The 15584-nt window shown below is 37.4% G+C and overlaps 1 protein-coding gene across 1 annotated transcript; it reads left to right on the top strand.

Annotated features, from left to right (window-relative positions):
• Nucleotides 1-256: 256 nt before the first annotated feature.
• LOC306842674 (E3 ubiquitin-protein ligase TRIM16-like) lies at nucleotides 257-9678 on the top strand. Its single transcript, XM_079373677.1, has 6 exons — nucleotides 257-964; nucleotides 2452-2547; nucleotides 2663-2896; nucleotides 3056-3203; nucleotides 3311-3358; nucleotides 8983-9678. Exons 1-6 carry the CDS (start codon nucleotides 380-382, stop codon nucleotides 9510-9512), a joined length of 1641 nt encoding a protein of 546 aa, XP_079229803.1. The 5' UTR covers nucleotides 257-379; the 3' UTR covers nucleotides 9513-9678.
• The last annotated feature ends 5906 nt before the right edge of the window (nucleotides 9679-15584 follow it).

The raw sequence follows: 15584 nt of genomic DNA on the forward strand, positions 1-15584 counted from the left end.
TCCAACCCTGATCAAACATACCTGTCTGTAATTATCAAGCGCTCCTTCAGATCCTAATTAGTTGGTTCAGTTGTGTTTGATCAGTGTTGGAGTCGAACTCTGCAGGAAGGTAGATCTCCAGGAACAGGGTTGGGCACCCCTGAGCTGTATGATGATGACAGAATTTTCATTTTTGGGTGAACTATCCCTTTAAATCTGTGACTGTAAGTTAAATAACAAGTGAGTCAGCTTACAGACACACCTTTTTGCACACCGCACACAAGCAAAGAACCAGGAAACATTTCAGTTCTTTATAGTTCTGAGATAACGAAACTTGTCGAGCGAAGTTGCTGAACTCTTATATGTGTTTCTTCTGGTTTCTGTGTGCACATGTGGTGAAATGGCAGAAGCCAGCATTTTATGGACTCAGGACCAGTTCATTTGTCCAGTGTGTCTTGATCTTCTAAAGGATCCAGTCACTATTCCCTGTGGACACAATTACTGTATGACATGTATTTCGGACTGCTGGAATCATCAGGATCAGAAGAGTTTCTACATCTGCCCTCAATGCAGACAGAATTTCACTCCAAGACCTGCTTTAAATAAAAACACCATGCTGGCTGAAGTGGTGGAGAAACTCAAGAAGACTAAACTACAAGCCACAGTTCCGCTGGACGTGGGACCTGGAGAAGTAAAGTGTGACGCCTGTACTGAAACAAAACTAAAAGCCGTCAAGTCCTGTTTAGTGTGTCTGAATTCTTACTGTCAAAGCCACCTTGAACAGCATGATACTTTTTTTAAAGATAAGGGACACTATTTGATAGATGCCACTGGACGACTCCAGGAGATGATCTGCCCTCAACATCATCGACTGCTAGAGGTTTTCTGCCGCACTGACCAGCACTGCATTTGTATGCTGTGTACGATGTATAAACATAAAAACCATGACACTGTCTCAGCTGCAACAGAGAGAACAGAGAAAGAGGTATGAACTGAAATGACGTATTAGTGCTTTAAAGGAATACTCCACCCAAAAATGAAAATTCATTCATCGTTTACTCACACTGCCTGATTTTAGTTGCATCAGCAGCTAATGAGCGTGCTGCTCAACATTCACATTCTTGGCTAGTGCTTGCTGTAGCAGTTGCAGTGTGCTTTAGAAATCCTCCACCTTCCCCAGCTCCACCTGTATAGACCTACTACGGGGTGATTTTCATGCTATATATGGGAGTTATTTCATTTACAGTATGTTAAATGTGCAGCAGCACTATGTCTGTGGATGTGTTGTCAGTAGTAAGTCTCGGTATTACTCTGCCCCAGCAGCAGCAGTGTAGCAGATCAATTCCGCCAAGACCAAAGAAATTAACATTGCCATATATATTACCATTCTAAACTTTCAGAGAGTTGTCATGACAGAAATAAAGTTCACTCTACAAGTGGATTTAAGTATAGTAATCCCAGTTAACAGAAATATGTTCTATATATTCTAAAACAGTTTGCTAATGTTGCCATTAAGATATGAAAACTTTGTTTGTGACCCTGGACCACAAAACCAAGTCGCTGGGGTATATTTGTAGCAATAGCCAAAAATACATTGAATGGGTCAAAATTATTGATTTTTCTTTTATGCCAAAAATCATTAGGACATTAAGTAAAGATCATGTTCAATGCTGATATTTTGTAAATTTCCTACTGTAAATATATCAAAACTTAATTTTTGTTTGGTAATATGCATTGCTAAGAACTTCATTTGGACAACTTTAAAGGCGATTTTCTCAATATTTAGATTTTTTTGCACCCTCAGATTCCAGATTTTCAGATAGTTGTATCTCGGCCAAATAGTATCCTATCATAACAAACCCTACATAAAAAAGCTTATTTATTCAGCGTGGTTTTGTGGTCCAGGGTCACATTTTGGAACATTTTCCGAACATTAAAAACATCCTTTTTTTTTCAACGTTCCAAAACTTTTTTTTATGCAGTTGTGTGAATATTAAGTGAACATATAATTTTATCATTTTGCAAATATTATGGGAACGTTAGTTTCTAATGCTCTCTAAATGTTCTGAAACAAATCATTTAAGAATTGTTCCATAAATTATTTATAATAAAGTTTTTGTGCTATCATTTTGAGAACACTATTAAAGAGCGAGCAACTCTGTTCGGAACTTTGCCAGAATGTTAGTCAAAATACGGAGAAGATTTTCTGCAAGCTGTAATAATGACACCTGCTTTTAACAAGCACAATCACTGATGTGACAAGAGAGAGAAAAAGAGAAAACACAAGCAGACAAAACAACAATTACAAATGTTTTACAGCCGCACAGTCTTTGGTCATTATGCTTGCTTCTCGTGCCTCAGGAAAATCCAGCAATACTGTATAGAAGTCATGCAACATTTCACATGATGTTTTTGTAATATTGAATTTTATTAAACATTTCTCATGTTTACTGTATGTTTTATGTTCTATAGAGATACTTGAAAAATACCCAGGTAAAGTACCAGCAGAGAATCCATGAGCGAGAGAAGGATATACAGGAGCTGAGAGATGCTGTTGAATCTCATAAGGTGAGTACTGAGAGCAGAAAAAGTTTGAGATACAGTTAGGACTCTCCTCCAATTCTGAAGAGCTTGCAGTCCCACTGAATCCCACTGGATCTGGTTGTAATGTGTCTCCCAACAGCACTCTGCACAGGCAGCAGTGAGGGAAAGCGAGATGATTTTTTCGGAGCTGATTCGCTCCATTAAGAAAAACCGCTCTGACGTGACACGGCTGATCAGAGATCAGGAAAGGGCTGTGGTGAGTCAAGCTGTAGGACTCTTGGAGCAACTGGAGCAGGAGATTGCTGATCTGAGGAGGAAGAACGCTGAGCTGGAGCAACTTAAACACACAGATGATCACATCCATTTCCTACAGGTCATCAGCATTGTGATGCAGGACATTTTATATGATTTTTCTTCCTGTCTAAGCAGTTAAAGTGACATAAATTGTCTTTTGAAGTTAGATTAGTGTGTTAAAGACAAGTCACTGAAGGCAGGTCAACAAAAGCTAAATATATTTGACCTTTTTTTGTAGGGATTTCAGTATCTGTCTGCACCTCTTGAACCTACAGAGAGAATTACTGTCACATCCCCACTCTCTGTTAATGATGTAAGACAATCTATCTGTCAAATGAGAGAGAAAATAGAGAAGTTCTGTAACGAGGAAATCAAAAGGATTTCTGGTAGGTAAAGCATTAAACATTCATTTACTGTCACAAAAAAAGCGAATTTATTTATTACAGATGTAGATAATTGGATGGATGTATAATATTTATATTAATTTTCACAGTTAAACACATCAACATTGTTCTGAGGACCAGAAAGGACTTCCTACAACGTAAGTTGCAAAGAAAACAAGCAAATATATATAGGGCATGAATAGTCTTCATATTCTTAATAATCAGAGATTTATTCAGAACACTATATTCAGAAACAACAACATAAAACAAAGTTTTTCTGCATAAGGCAGGTCCTCTAATGCAGACATATTCTAACAACACTTGCTAACATTCCCATTATTAATTTCCGAAATTTTCTGACTGATCTCTGATTTAAAAATGTTTTAGTATGGGAATGTCACTTTTGAATGATCTCTGACCCTTCTATATATATAATGTGTGTGTCTGTATATGTGTATATATATATATATATATATATATATATATATATATATATATATATATATATATATACATATATATATATATACATATACATGAATATGAATTAATAATGAATTTCCAGTTTGTTTGTTTGTTTTTAATAAACAAAAGTACATTTCATTTCATTTCATTTCATTTATTTATTCTCTTTTCATGGTAATGCAACACGAAATGCCAAAACAATCCAATGACACAACAAAAATACATTCCATGACAAGAAGAATAGGAGTAGGATGAAGAAAAAAAATCTTATAAACTCCTACCCCATTCTTATATTAAGAAAATTACAAATTAGATGGCCTCACCGACATGAAAAATAAAATAACAAAATAGCCCAGACCAAATGTAATCTACTTTCAATTTTAACAATTTTCCCTTTTTTAAAATTTATTTATTTATTTTTTATTATTATTAATTCTGCTTACACAACATTAAACAAACAAAAACAACAATGATACAATAATGACAACTCTGACAACGAAAACAACGACGAGACCATCATTAACCCTCATCTTTGTACAAGTGAAGTATCTTCTGTTTATACTTATATTTAAATTGAAGAATATTTGAACAACATTTTAGATCATTTTCTAGTAAATTCCATCTTTTCACACCGGAAACTGAGACACACATTTGTTTGAGGGTATTTCCAGCAAAAGGTTGTTTAAAATCATTATTTCTTCTGCTTGTCTCACTATTCACAGTAAAAAGGGTTTGCAATCCATCCGGTAACAGGCAATGTTTTGCTTTATGAACAACTAATAAAGTTTGTAAAGAAACCAAGTCCTTCAATTTAAGTAATCCTGACCTCAGAAACAGTCCTGTAGTATGTTCTCTTGGAGCAACGCCATTAATTATTCTTATGGCCCTTTTTTGCAAAATAAATAAGGGCATTAAATTAGTGAAATATGAATTACCCCATACCTCCAAACAATACATCAAATATGGCAAAATAAAGGAACAATATAGGATTCTCATTGCCTTATAATTTAACATAAACTTTACTTTACTCAAAACGGCAATGTTTTTACAAATTTTATTTCTTACATAAGCTATGTGTGACTTCCATTTAAATTTTTCATCAATGAGTACTCCTAAAAACCTAAATTCTGACACTCTCTCAATATTTATTCCATTTAAAGTCAAACGAACAGTATCAGGGCATTTTTGATTTGTAAACAACATAAATTTTGTTTTTTTTAAGTTTAACGATAGTTTATTTTTATTAAACCATTTCTGAAGTACGACCAATTCTTGTTCAATAGTTTTCATTAATATTTTTAAGTTCTTCCCCGATACAAAAAAATTTGTATCATCCGCAAAAAGAACAAAACGTAAAATCTTTGATTCATCACAGAGATCATTAATATATAAAGTAAATAATTTAGGCCCCAGCACAGAGCCTTGAGGGACTCCACACTGCATTGTTTCCAACTTAGATTCATGGCCTATATACTCTACATATTGTTGTCTATTTTCTAAATAACTAATAATCCAGTTTAATACTACACCTCTAATTCCATATGTCTGTAATTTAGATATCAATATACCATGATCAAGAGTGTCGAAAGCCTTTTTAAGGTCAATAAAAACTCCAACTGTGTAATTTTTATGCTCCAATTCTGTGATAATGTCCTCTGTGATTTTCATCAAAGCCATAGCTGTTGAGCGGGTGCTTCGAAACCCAAACTGATTATCATGTATCAAAGAATGTTTTTCAAGAAAATAATCAAATTTTTTACCAAAAAGCTTCTCCAGAATTTTTGAAAATTGAGAAAGCAAAGATATAGGCCTATAATTTGTAAGACTATGCCTATCACCAGATTTAAAAAGGGGAACAATTTTGGCCACCTTCATTTTATCTGGAAAGGAACCTGTGTTAAAAGACAAATTAATTATATATTTTAATGGTCTAATAATACAACATATAGTTTCTTTGACAATATACATATCTAAGCCATCACTATCACATGAATGTTTACTTTTTAATTTAGAGACAGTGCAAATAATTTCACTCTCACTAACTTCGTCAAAAAAAAGGGATTGCATAACTCTGCTTTCTCCTGTCCAGCTTTTATTTTCATTATGTAATGGTATAGTTTTGGCAAGATTTGGACCAACATTAACAAAAAATGAATTAAATTCATCAGCCATTTTTTCACCACTTATCTCAATATTCTGTTCATTCATTAAGTATAATGGCTGACTATAATTAATTTTACTGCCCATAACCTCCCTTAAGACTTTCCACATTCTTTTGATATTACTTTTATTTTCCATCAACACATTTGTATAATAATCTTTCTTTGCACGTCTCATTATAGTAGTCAACTTATTTTTATAGGCTTTATATTTTTTTTCTGCATTTACTGTCCGATATTTTACAAAGTCCCGATAAAGCTTATTCTTCTTTTTACAAGATTTCAATATACCCTTCGTTAACCAAGGTTTATTATTATTTCTTACTTTATCATTCAATATTTTTATTGGGCAATTTTTATTATATAACCATAAATACTTTTTAAAAAATAATTCATAAGCCTTATTTACATTATTCGTATTATAAACATTATCCCAGTGTTCTTTCATAAGATCATCCCTAAATCTATTTAGTGTTTCCTCAGTTCTTAACCTAGTAACTTTACTAAACTTTTCTTTATTTGTTTTTATTTCACAAAAATTTGTTACAAATATTGGTAAATGATCCGTTGTATCATTTATCAAAAGACCACTTTTGACCGTTTTTTCAAATATATTTACAAAAATGTTATCAATTAATGTGGCACAACTGGAGGTTATTCGGCTAGGCCTAGTAATGGTAGGATAAAGGCCTCTGCTGTACATTAAATCTAGAAAATCTAAACTACTAGTATGATTAGACACATTCAAGAGATTTATATTGAAGTCCCCACAAATTACAGACACTTTATTTTCATTCATCCCAACTAATAATTGCTCCAACTTGTTATTAAATACTGTAATGCTAGACCCTGGAGTTCTATATATACATGTAACAACAATATTCCTCTGTTTCTTCATTTCAATCTCAACAGTTAAACATTCCATTAAATCTTCTATTGCAGTAGTCATACACTCAATTGTTTTACATTTCAGATCACTACTAACATATAGAGCAACCCCCCCTCCTCTCTTATAAATCCGATTAACATAAAACAATTCATAACCCTCAAAATGAAATTCCACACCTTTCTCATCCGTTAACCAAGTCTCAGACAAAGCTATAACAGTAAATTTATTTTGTAAAGTGTTCAAATAATCATGTATTTTACTAAAATTTGAATAAAGGCTTCTACAATTCAAATGAATAAGAGAAAATGAACCAGCCGTTTCTATATTACTAGTAAATTCTGCGTCTGTATAATATTTACATGTATCATTTATGTTTGGAAAAAGATTTGACTCCGAGTCCAGTTCATCATGGTCATAGACACATCCTTCTGAATTTTCAGCTTGTGTAGGGATATGTTCACACACTGTGGACATTGCACTCAATTATACAAATTAGTGCTTGCCACAATGTTATCTCCACATACCTTATTCGTCATGTGTCTTTTCATTTTCATAACTGTCCAAGGAAAGTCGAAGAGATTCAACGCTGGCTGTTATTTCCCCAGCAGGAGCATGTTTGCTCCTACTGCGAGTGGACTGCCATCCTACAGCCCGCAAAGCGGAGTCCCAATCCGGCTCTTTTCTTGGAACTTCCATCATTACGCCAAAGTCCTTTAGACCCTCAGCTGCTTTTCGTGGGTTTTCAAAAATCTTAGTCTTTCCATCCTGCAGAAACAGCATGAGTTTTGCGGGGTAGAGAATGCGAGACTTGATTTTTCGCTCTTGGAGTTGTTTCCTTGCGCTCCTGTATTTTGCGCGCTCCTTAAAAACTTCGGTGGTGTAATCCTCATCAAAGTATATCCGTTGATCCTTGATCCGAATGTCCTTTAGAGACCATGCAGCATATAACACTCGTTGTTTCTCCTTAAAGCTACGGAAACAAACAATGATTGATCTGGTGATGTCCGTAGCACGTCCCGTGGAGACACCTGTTGCTACGGCGCGATGCGCCCTTTCAATGTAAATCTCTTCCCGGATATTAAGTTGCTCACGAATAAGCTTTTCTATAAACTCAATCATATTACTTCCTTCTATTTTTTCCGGTACAGAGTAAATTCTTAAATTATTTCTCCGTGAACGGCTTTCCAGACCCTCACACTTCTCCTCAAGGTACTTTTGTTTGCGCATCAGATGAAACAGCACCTTAGTCAAATCCATGTTACGATCCTCGTTGTCCGCAATCCTCTGTTCGGCGTCATTCACCCTTGTCTTTAATTCTTCAAAGTTCACTTTTATATCGCTCACCTCCTTCCTCAGCACACCAAAATTTTCAGCCGTTTCAGTTCGAAATAATTTGAGTTCCTTCAGTATTTCTGAAGTATTATCGGCGCTACCAGCGCCCTTTCCCTCCAGGCAGATTTGGTTTTCTGGCGCGATATCCAACAACTCGCCTCGTCTTTGATTTGGTTTTGGCATTATTTGGCGCTCTTTTTTTCTTTAAATGATAACTTAATGGTTCAAGTCGTAATACACTTTATCTGAGTCCGCAAACAGTAGTCAGTCTTTAAGGTTTAAGCTTTTGTTTGTCAGACGTTACACCCTGGCACCGTCTGTTCGGCCGAGGAGTTACATCTAAATTAAACAAGTTGATGTTTTTTATAATAAATTACAATAAATGAAATAAAATAAGACGCCAGTGGCATAATTATAATTGTATGGGCCCCCAACATTAAATCAGGGGTTAGTATAAAAGAAGACATTTTTGGATTTTATTTTTTATTTGTATTTATTAATTATTTTAATTTTTGCTAAGTGCTATACTATTGCAGAAATATTCATTCAGAAAGTTAATTGGAAGGAAATGAATATTCAGGATGAGCAAATAATATCTTAAACACAAGAACATCAGTCTGCCACAGAGCCAAAATAACTTACAGGCTTGTACAATTAAATTATATTGATTTAAATAATTTTAATCATGAACATTTAGACCTGAACAAATTTAATATTAATTTACTAAACCTTGCCTTCTAGTTGTATTTGTATTATTTATTTTTTCTGTTAGGCTCAAAATACTGACTCTGTACTAAACAACCTACTGTTGGCTAAAGCATAATATAAATGATCTTGAAATATTTTGAAAGAGTTATAAACTATTCAGCTACATTAAAACAAAAACATTAATATTGAAATGTTTCCTAATCACTCTGATATATTTGATCTCCATCAGATTCTCATCAGTTCACATTTGATCCAAACACAGTAAATAAACACATTCGTCTGTCGGAGAGGAACAGATTGGCTACATACAACGACACAATCCAGCGGTATCCTGATCATCCAGACAGATTTGAGGTTTATTATCAGGTGCTGTGTGGAGAAGGTGTGCGTGGATGCTGTTACTGGGAGGTGGAGTGTAACGGTGATGTGGGTATATCAGTGTCATATAAACACATCAGCCGCAAGGGAACGAACACAAAGTGCTTGTTTGGATATAATGATCAGTCCTGGAGTTTGTTCTGCTCCTCTTCCAACTACTCATTCAGGAGCAATGAAATGGAGACTGATCTGCCTGTTTTCTCCAGGCACTCTAGAGTAGGAGTGTATGTGGATCACAAAGCAGGAACTCTGTCCTTCTATGGTGTCTCTGACACAATGACCCTCATCCAAAGAGTTCAGACCACATTCACTCAGCCTCTCTATCCTGGGTTTAGGCTGTACAGCGGATCAACTGTAAAACTCTGTGATTTAACAATATAGAATAGTTCTGTATAACTTTAATCGGTAAAAGTAAGATGTCAGCCTGTTCTCACTCGTTCGTGAGCTCTGTGTGTCCACCAAAAGTGCTTTTTAATGTCTGTTTACCAATGCTGATTGTTTTCAATTAAACCTTTGGATAAAGGCGATACTTTTATGATCAAAGCTGTCTAAAATGTGTCTGTACTTTTATTTACTATACATTTAATTATATTAATATATTTAGCTGTTCCTGTATCTGGAAAATTAGGAGATATTATTGTGTTTATAATAGATATTTTTTAACAGGTGAATACGCAAATAAAATTGAAAAACAGCTCAACATCACGTAGTCAAGATGATCAGACAACTAAAGACAGAAACAGAGGGACCTATCCTATATATTTCTGCTGCAGAAATATATAGGATAGTGAGAACATAACTAGACGCATAAAGTAAATAAACCTTAACCAGTGGGAAACAATGGAACAAATACATTCTCTAACACAGACTCCCGTGAAACTTGAGAAATAATAGTGTAATGTAACAATATATTTTGGCTGTTCAAACTGAAAATCATCTGCATGGAAATATGGGTTTGTGTGTTCATAATAATGAAATTATTAATTATCATAATTTTTATAACAAATACTATCAAAAATTGTGAACTGATGTTAATGTTTCTGAATATTTACATTTATTATTCGTTAATATTTATTTTTATTTATAGATCAACTGATTTTTTATGTTTCGCAATTGTTTTGGCCGTTATACATACAGTATTTGTTTGAAAACTGCTATAAGAAACCACAAGTAATATTAAATTAAAGTGGCAATATGAAAACATACTTTATTATCACTGCTCTAGAAAGAGTCCCATTTGCGCCAAATCTCTTCATTTAAGAATTATGATGACCACAGTGCTCTCAGGAACATTCAATGTGGCAAAATGTTTGGTAGCCTTCCCCAGATCTGTACTAGAAATAGCCAAGTGCTGCAAAGATATCATATTTTAATCACAGTCTTGCAAACTATCAGTAACACTTTATTTTAAGGACCAATTCTCATTATTAATAGCATGCATATTACTAGTATATTTGCTGTTTATTAGTACTTATAAAACATGTTATTCTGCATGACCTTATTCTAGATGGGTCATTCTTCAATTGGGGTAAAAATGCTTGTTTTTTTTCTAATAAAATATATTGCTATGCATTTAAAATGAGTTTAATATGCTATATCCATTAAAATGAAAGCTTAAGAACATTTAGATTTTTAAATAATTTCAAACACTGGTGCCACTTACTGTATGCCATTATGCTCTGTGGTGTTACTAGAAAAGACAGTAACACCACAGACAAATCAGACTTTTCTAAAATAGAGGCTGTCATAAATACATTTTGGAAATATTAATTCAACAATTTGATTAAAATATGTAATATCTGCAAGTTATCAACATAACACCACAGGCACTAATAAAGTGCGACACATGAAATTGTCTGAAATTTAGCTAACTTTAAGAAAATTAATAAGAAAGAATGTACTCCTCAGATCAACCAGCACCGGCAGTGACCTTTACACACAGGAAGTAGTAGTCCAAATTTTCTTAAAGTGGTGACATCTATTGTTGTAACACCACAGACATGAATTAAATATAACAAAATATATATTTAAAATAATAATAAAATTTTACATGCTAAATAAAATCTATATTCACAATATAACCACTTTATTTGTGTTAAAAATGTTATATTGTTGCAATTACATTCCATGATACCTCACTAAGCTACAGCGGAAACATTAAACATTAAGCAACTACCTTACTATTAATAAGCAGCAAATTAGGAGTTTGAGGCAAAAGTAGTAGTTAATAGTGAGAATAGGACCTGTGACCAACTATTCTAACTCAGACTTCCAGAATTACGTCTTATAACGCTTTCTCTATTTTTAATTGTAATGTATAGGTGAATGATAGGTGTGTTGACTGATACATGAACATTCGGTCACTTTATTTTAAGGTCCAATTCTCACTATTAACAAACCATTACCTATAACTTTTGCCTCAATAAACTCATAATTTCCTGCTTAAAAAAAAATAAAAAATTAAGATGGCGCCGGTGAGGTCGGCTGCCATCACGACTGCTCCGACCAAACCTTGTCTTCTTTTGTTATTTTTTCTTATTGTAAGCTATAAACACCGGTTTCTTTTTGTAAGATGGCCATCCTTACATACGACAGGGCAACTCTTATTTCTATTGGTGCACAATGCACTCACCTTTCGCCGTCTTTGAACCCGGACCCATCTTGGCCGAGCGAGATCCTGAGGAGGAACAAAGGACGCGACCCGTACTGGCGTCCTCGAGGGAAACGAGCCGGCGTCAGGAACAGGCTGAGGGCACGCGCACACCGCGCTCCCTTACCGAGTGTCCTGCTCGCCAATGTCCAGTCGCTGGATAACAAACTCGATGACCTCAGGGCAAGAGTCAAGTTCCAGAGGGACATTCGGGACTGCAACCTTCTCTGCTTCACCGAGACATGGCTGAACCCAGAGGTACCGGACCACGCCATCCAGCCGGCCGAGTTCTTCTCGGTTTACCGCATGGACAGAACGCTGGACTCGGGGAAGACTAGGGGAGGTGGAGTATGTCTGATGGTGAACAAACACTGGTGCGACAGCGCGAGCATTGTTCCCCTCTCACGCTCCTGCACACCGAATCTTGAACTACTGACCATCAAATGTCGCCCTTTTTATCTCCCTCGGGAATTTAGCTCGGTCATCGTCTATGCCGTTTACATTCCACCTCAAGCGGACACGGACACGGACACTGCGATATGGGATTTACATGAGACACTACACCTTCACCAGACACAGCACCGGGACGCCGCATTCATTGTTTTGGGAGATTTCAACAGTGCCAACCTCAAGCGTGCACTGCCGAACTTCCATCAGCACATCGGCTGCCCCACCAGGGGCGAAAGGACTTTAGATCTCTGTTACACCCCATACAAGAACAGCTACAAGGTACAGTCACAACCACCGTTTGGGAAATCGGACCATGCCGCCATCCTCCTCATGCCTGTTTACAAACAGAGGCTGAAACAGGAAGCCCCGGTGCAGAGGGAGGTCCCACGCTGGACGGACCAATCGGTGGCCGCTCTGCAGGACTCACTAGATGACGCAGACTGGGACATGTTCCGGCGCAGCTCTGATGACGTCAGCTTGTTTACGGAAGCGGTTGTGGGATTTATAGAGAAACGAATGGATGATACGGTGCAGAAAACCATCATCAGGACGTTTCCCAACCAGAAGCCGTGGGTGGATAAAACCATCCGCGACGCTCTGAGATCCCGCTCCGCTGCCTACAACACAGGGCTCATCACCGGGAACATGGATGACTACAAGGCTGCATCTTACAGCGTGCGCAGAGCGGTGAAGGAGGCGAAGCAGCGTTACGGGAGGAAACTAGAGTCGCAATTCCAACATGGCGGCTCTAGGAGCCTGTGGCAGGGACTCAGAACCATCACGGACTATAAAACACCACCCTCCAGATCGGGGAATGCGGACGCTTCTCTGGCTGACGAGCTGAACACTTTTTATGCTTGCTTCGAGGCTGCAGCTAATCACGCTAGCGGCGTTAGCAGTGCTAACTGTATGCACGCTGAGAAAGCCGGTGAGGACAACGTGTTCACCATCACGGAGCATGACGTGAGGAGGGCATTCAGGAGAGTGAACATCAGGAAGGCAGCAGGACCAGATGGCATCACAGGTCGGGTTCTGAAGGCCTGCGCTGACCAGCTAGCACCGGTGTTCACCGAGTGTTCACCGGTGTTCACGACTATCGCCCTGTAGCCCTCACATCAGTGGTGATGAAGTGCTTTGAGAGACTGGTCAGAGACTTCATCATTGCATCACTACCAGACACACTGGATCCACTACAGTTTGCGAATAGACATAACCGCTCCACGGAGGATGCCATCTCACACCTCCTCCACACCACAACAAGTCACCTGGACTGCAGAATTATGTAAAAATGCTGTTTGTGGACTACAGTTCAGCGTTTAACACCATAATTCCCTCCACACTCACCTCCAAGTTGGAGGTCCTTGGTCTCAGCACATACTTGTGCCAATGGATCTCCAGCTTCCTGAAGGACAGACAGCAAACCGTACGGATGGGTAAACACACCTCATCCTCCATCACCCTAAGTACTGGAGCCCCTGGTTGTGTTCTGAGCCCCCTGCTGTACTCACTGTACACTTATGACTGTGTGGCCACTTCCAACTCCACCACCATCATTAAGTTTGCTGATGACACTGTTGTGTTGGGCCTGATCTCAGACAACGACGAGACGGCCTACATACAGGAGATTAAGAACCTGGAGGGTTGGTGCCAGGTGAATAGTCTACACCTGAACATCAGCAAAACTAAGGAGCTGATAGTGGACTTCAGTACGAAGCAGGAGCGGTCATACCAGCCGACCACGATCAGCGGGACTCCAGTGGAGAGAGTGGACAGCTTCAGATACCTGGGTGTTCACATCACGCAGGACTTGACTTGGTCCTGTCATACCAGCACCCTGGTGAAGAAGGCCAGGCAGCGTCTGTACCATCTGAGACGCTTAAGGGACTTTAGACTTCCCTCTCGGGTGCTTAAGACTTTCTACACCTGCACCATCGAGAGCGTCCTGATGGGCAGCATCACTACCTGGTTCGGGAACTGCACTATGCAGGACAGACGAGCCCTCCAGAGGGTGGTGCGTTCAGCGGAAAGTACCATCCACACCGAGCTCCCTGACCTGCAGGAGATCTACAGCAAGCGGTGCCTGACCAGGGCCAGGAAGATAGTGAAGGACCTCAGCCATCCCAACAATGGACTCTTTTCTCTGCTGCGTTCAGGGAGACGCTTCCGCTCCATGAAGGCGAACACAGAGAGAATGAGGAGGAGCTTCTTCCCGCAGGCCATTCGGAGTCTAAACCACTCTCCACTCTAATCACATCACCCCACACTTCCACTTTGCACATTTTTCAAGTACAATCTGCACTAATTTGTAGAAGGTTACGAAAGGATAAATGAGTGGGACTTACATACCATTTGTCTTTGTCTTTAGTATCCTCTACTCCCTTATACACTTTACTGCACTGCACAGCACACGGACACTTTATCACTGACATACACTTTACTTTTTATAGAATCTATATAGAATCATATTCTATTTTTTATTCTCATATCTATTTGTTATTTTATTCTATTGCTAGTTTATTCTGTATATATGTTTACTGTACTTTTTCTATTTGTATTTTTGTAAACTTGAGGTTTTTCTTAATTTTGTTGGACAATTTGTTGGACAGTCGTACAATACATTTCACTACATGTCGTACTACGTATGTATATGTATGTGACAAATAAAATTTGAATTTGAATTTGAATTAGAATGAGGAGGAGCTTCTTCCCGCAGGCCATTCGGAGTCTTAACCACTCTCCACTCTAAGCACATCACCCCACACTTTCACTTTGCACAATTTCAACTACAATCTGCACTAATGTCAGTCTCAGTTGTAGAAGGTTACGTGAGGATAAATGAGTGGGATTTACATACCATTTGTCTTTAGTATTCCTTTACTCACTTATACACTTTACTGCACTGCACAGCACAGCACACGGACACTTTATCACTGACATACACTTTACTTTTTTATATACACTTTATTTTTTTATAGAATCTATGCAGAATCATATTCTATTTTTATTTTATTGCTAGTTTATTTCTATATATATGTTTAATGTACTTATTTCTATTGTATTTTTGTAAACTTGAGGTTTTCTTAATTTTGTTGGACAATTTGTTGGACAGTCGTACAATACATTTCACTACATGTCGTACTATGTATGTATATGTATGTGACAAATAAAATTTGAATTTGATTTGAATTTATTAATAGTAAGGTAGTTGTTAAATTTAGTTATTGGGTAGGATTAGGGATACAGAATATGACCATGCAGAATATGTGCTTTATAAGTATTAATAAACAGCAAATACGTTAATAATAGGCATGCTAAAAAGCAACTAGTCAATACAGAGAATTGGTCCCTATACT

Source organism: Barbus barbus, assembly GCF_936440315.1.
Source record: "Barbus barbus genome assembly, chromosome: 23".
Classification (NCBI taxonomy): Eukaryota; Metazoa; Chordata; class Actinopteri; order Cypriniformes; family Cyprinidae; genus Barbus; species Barbus barbus.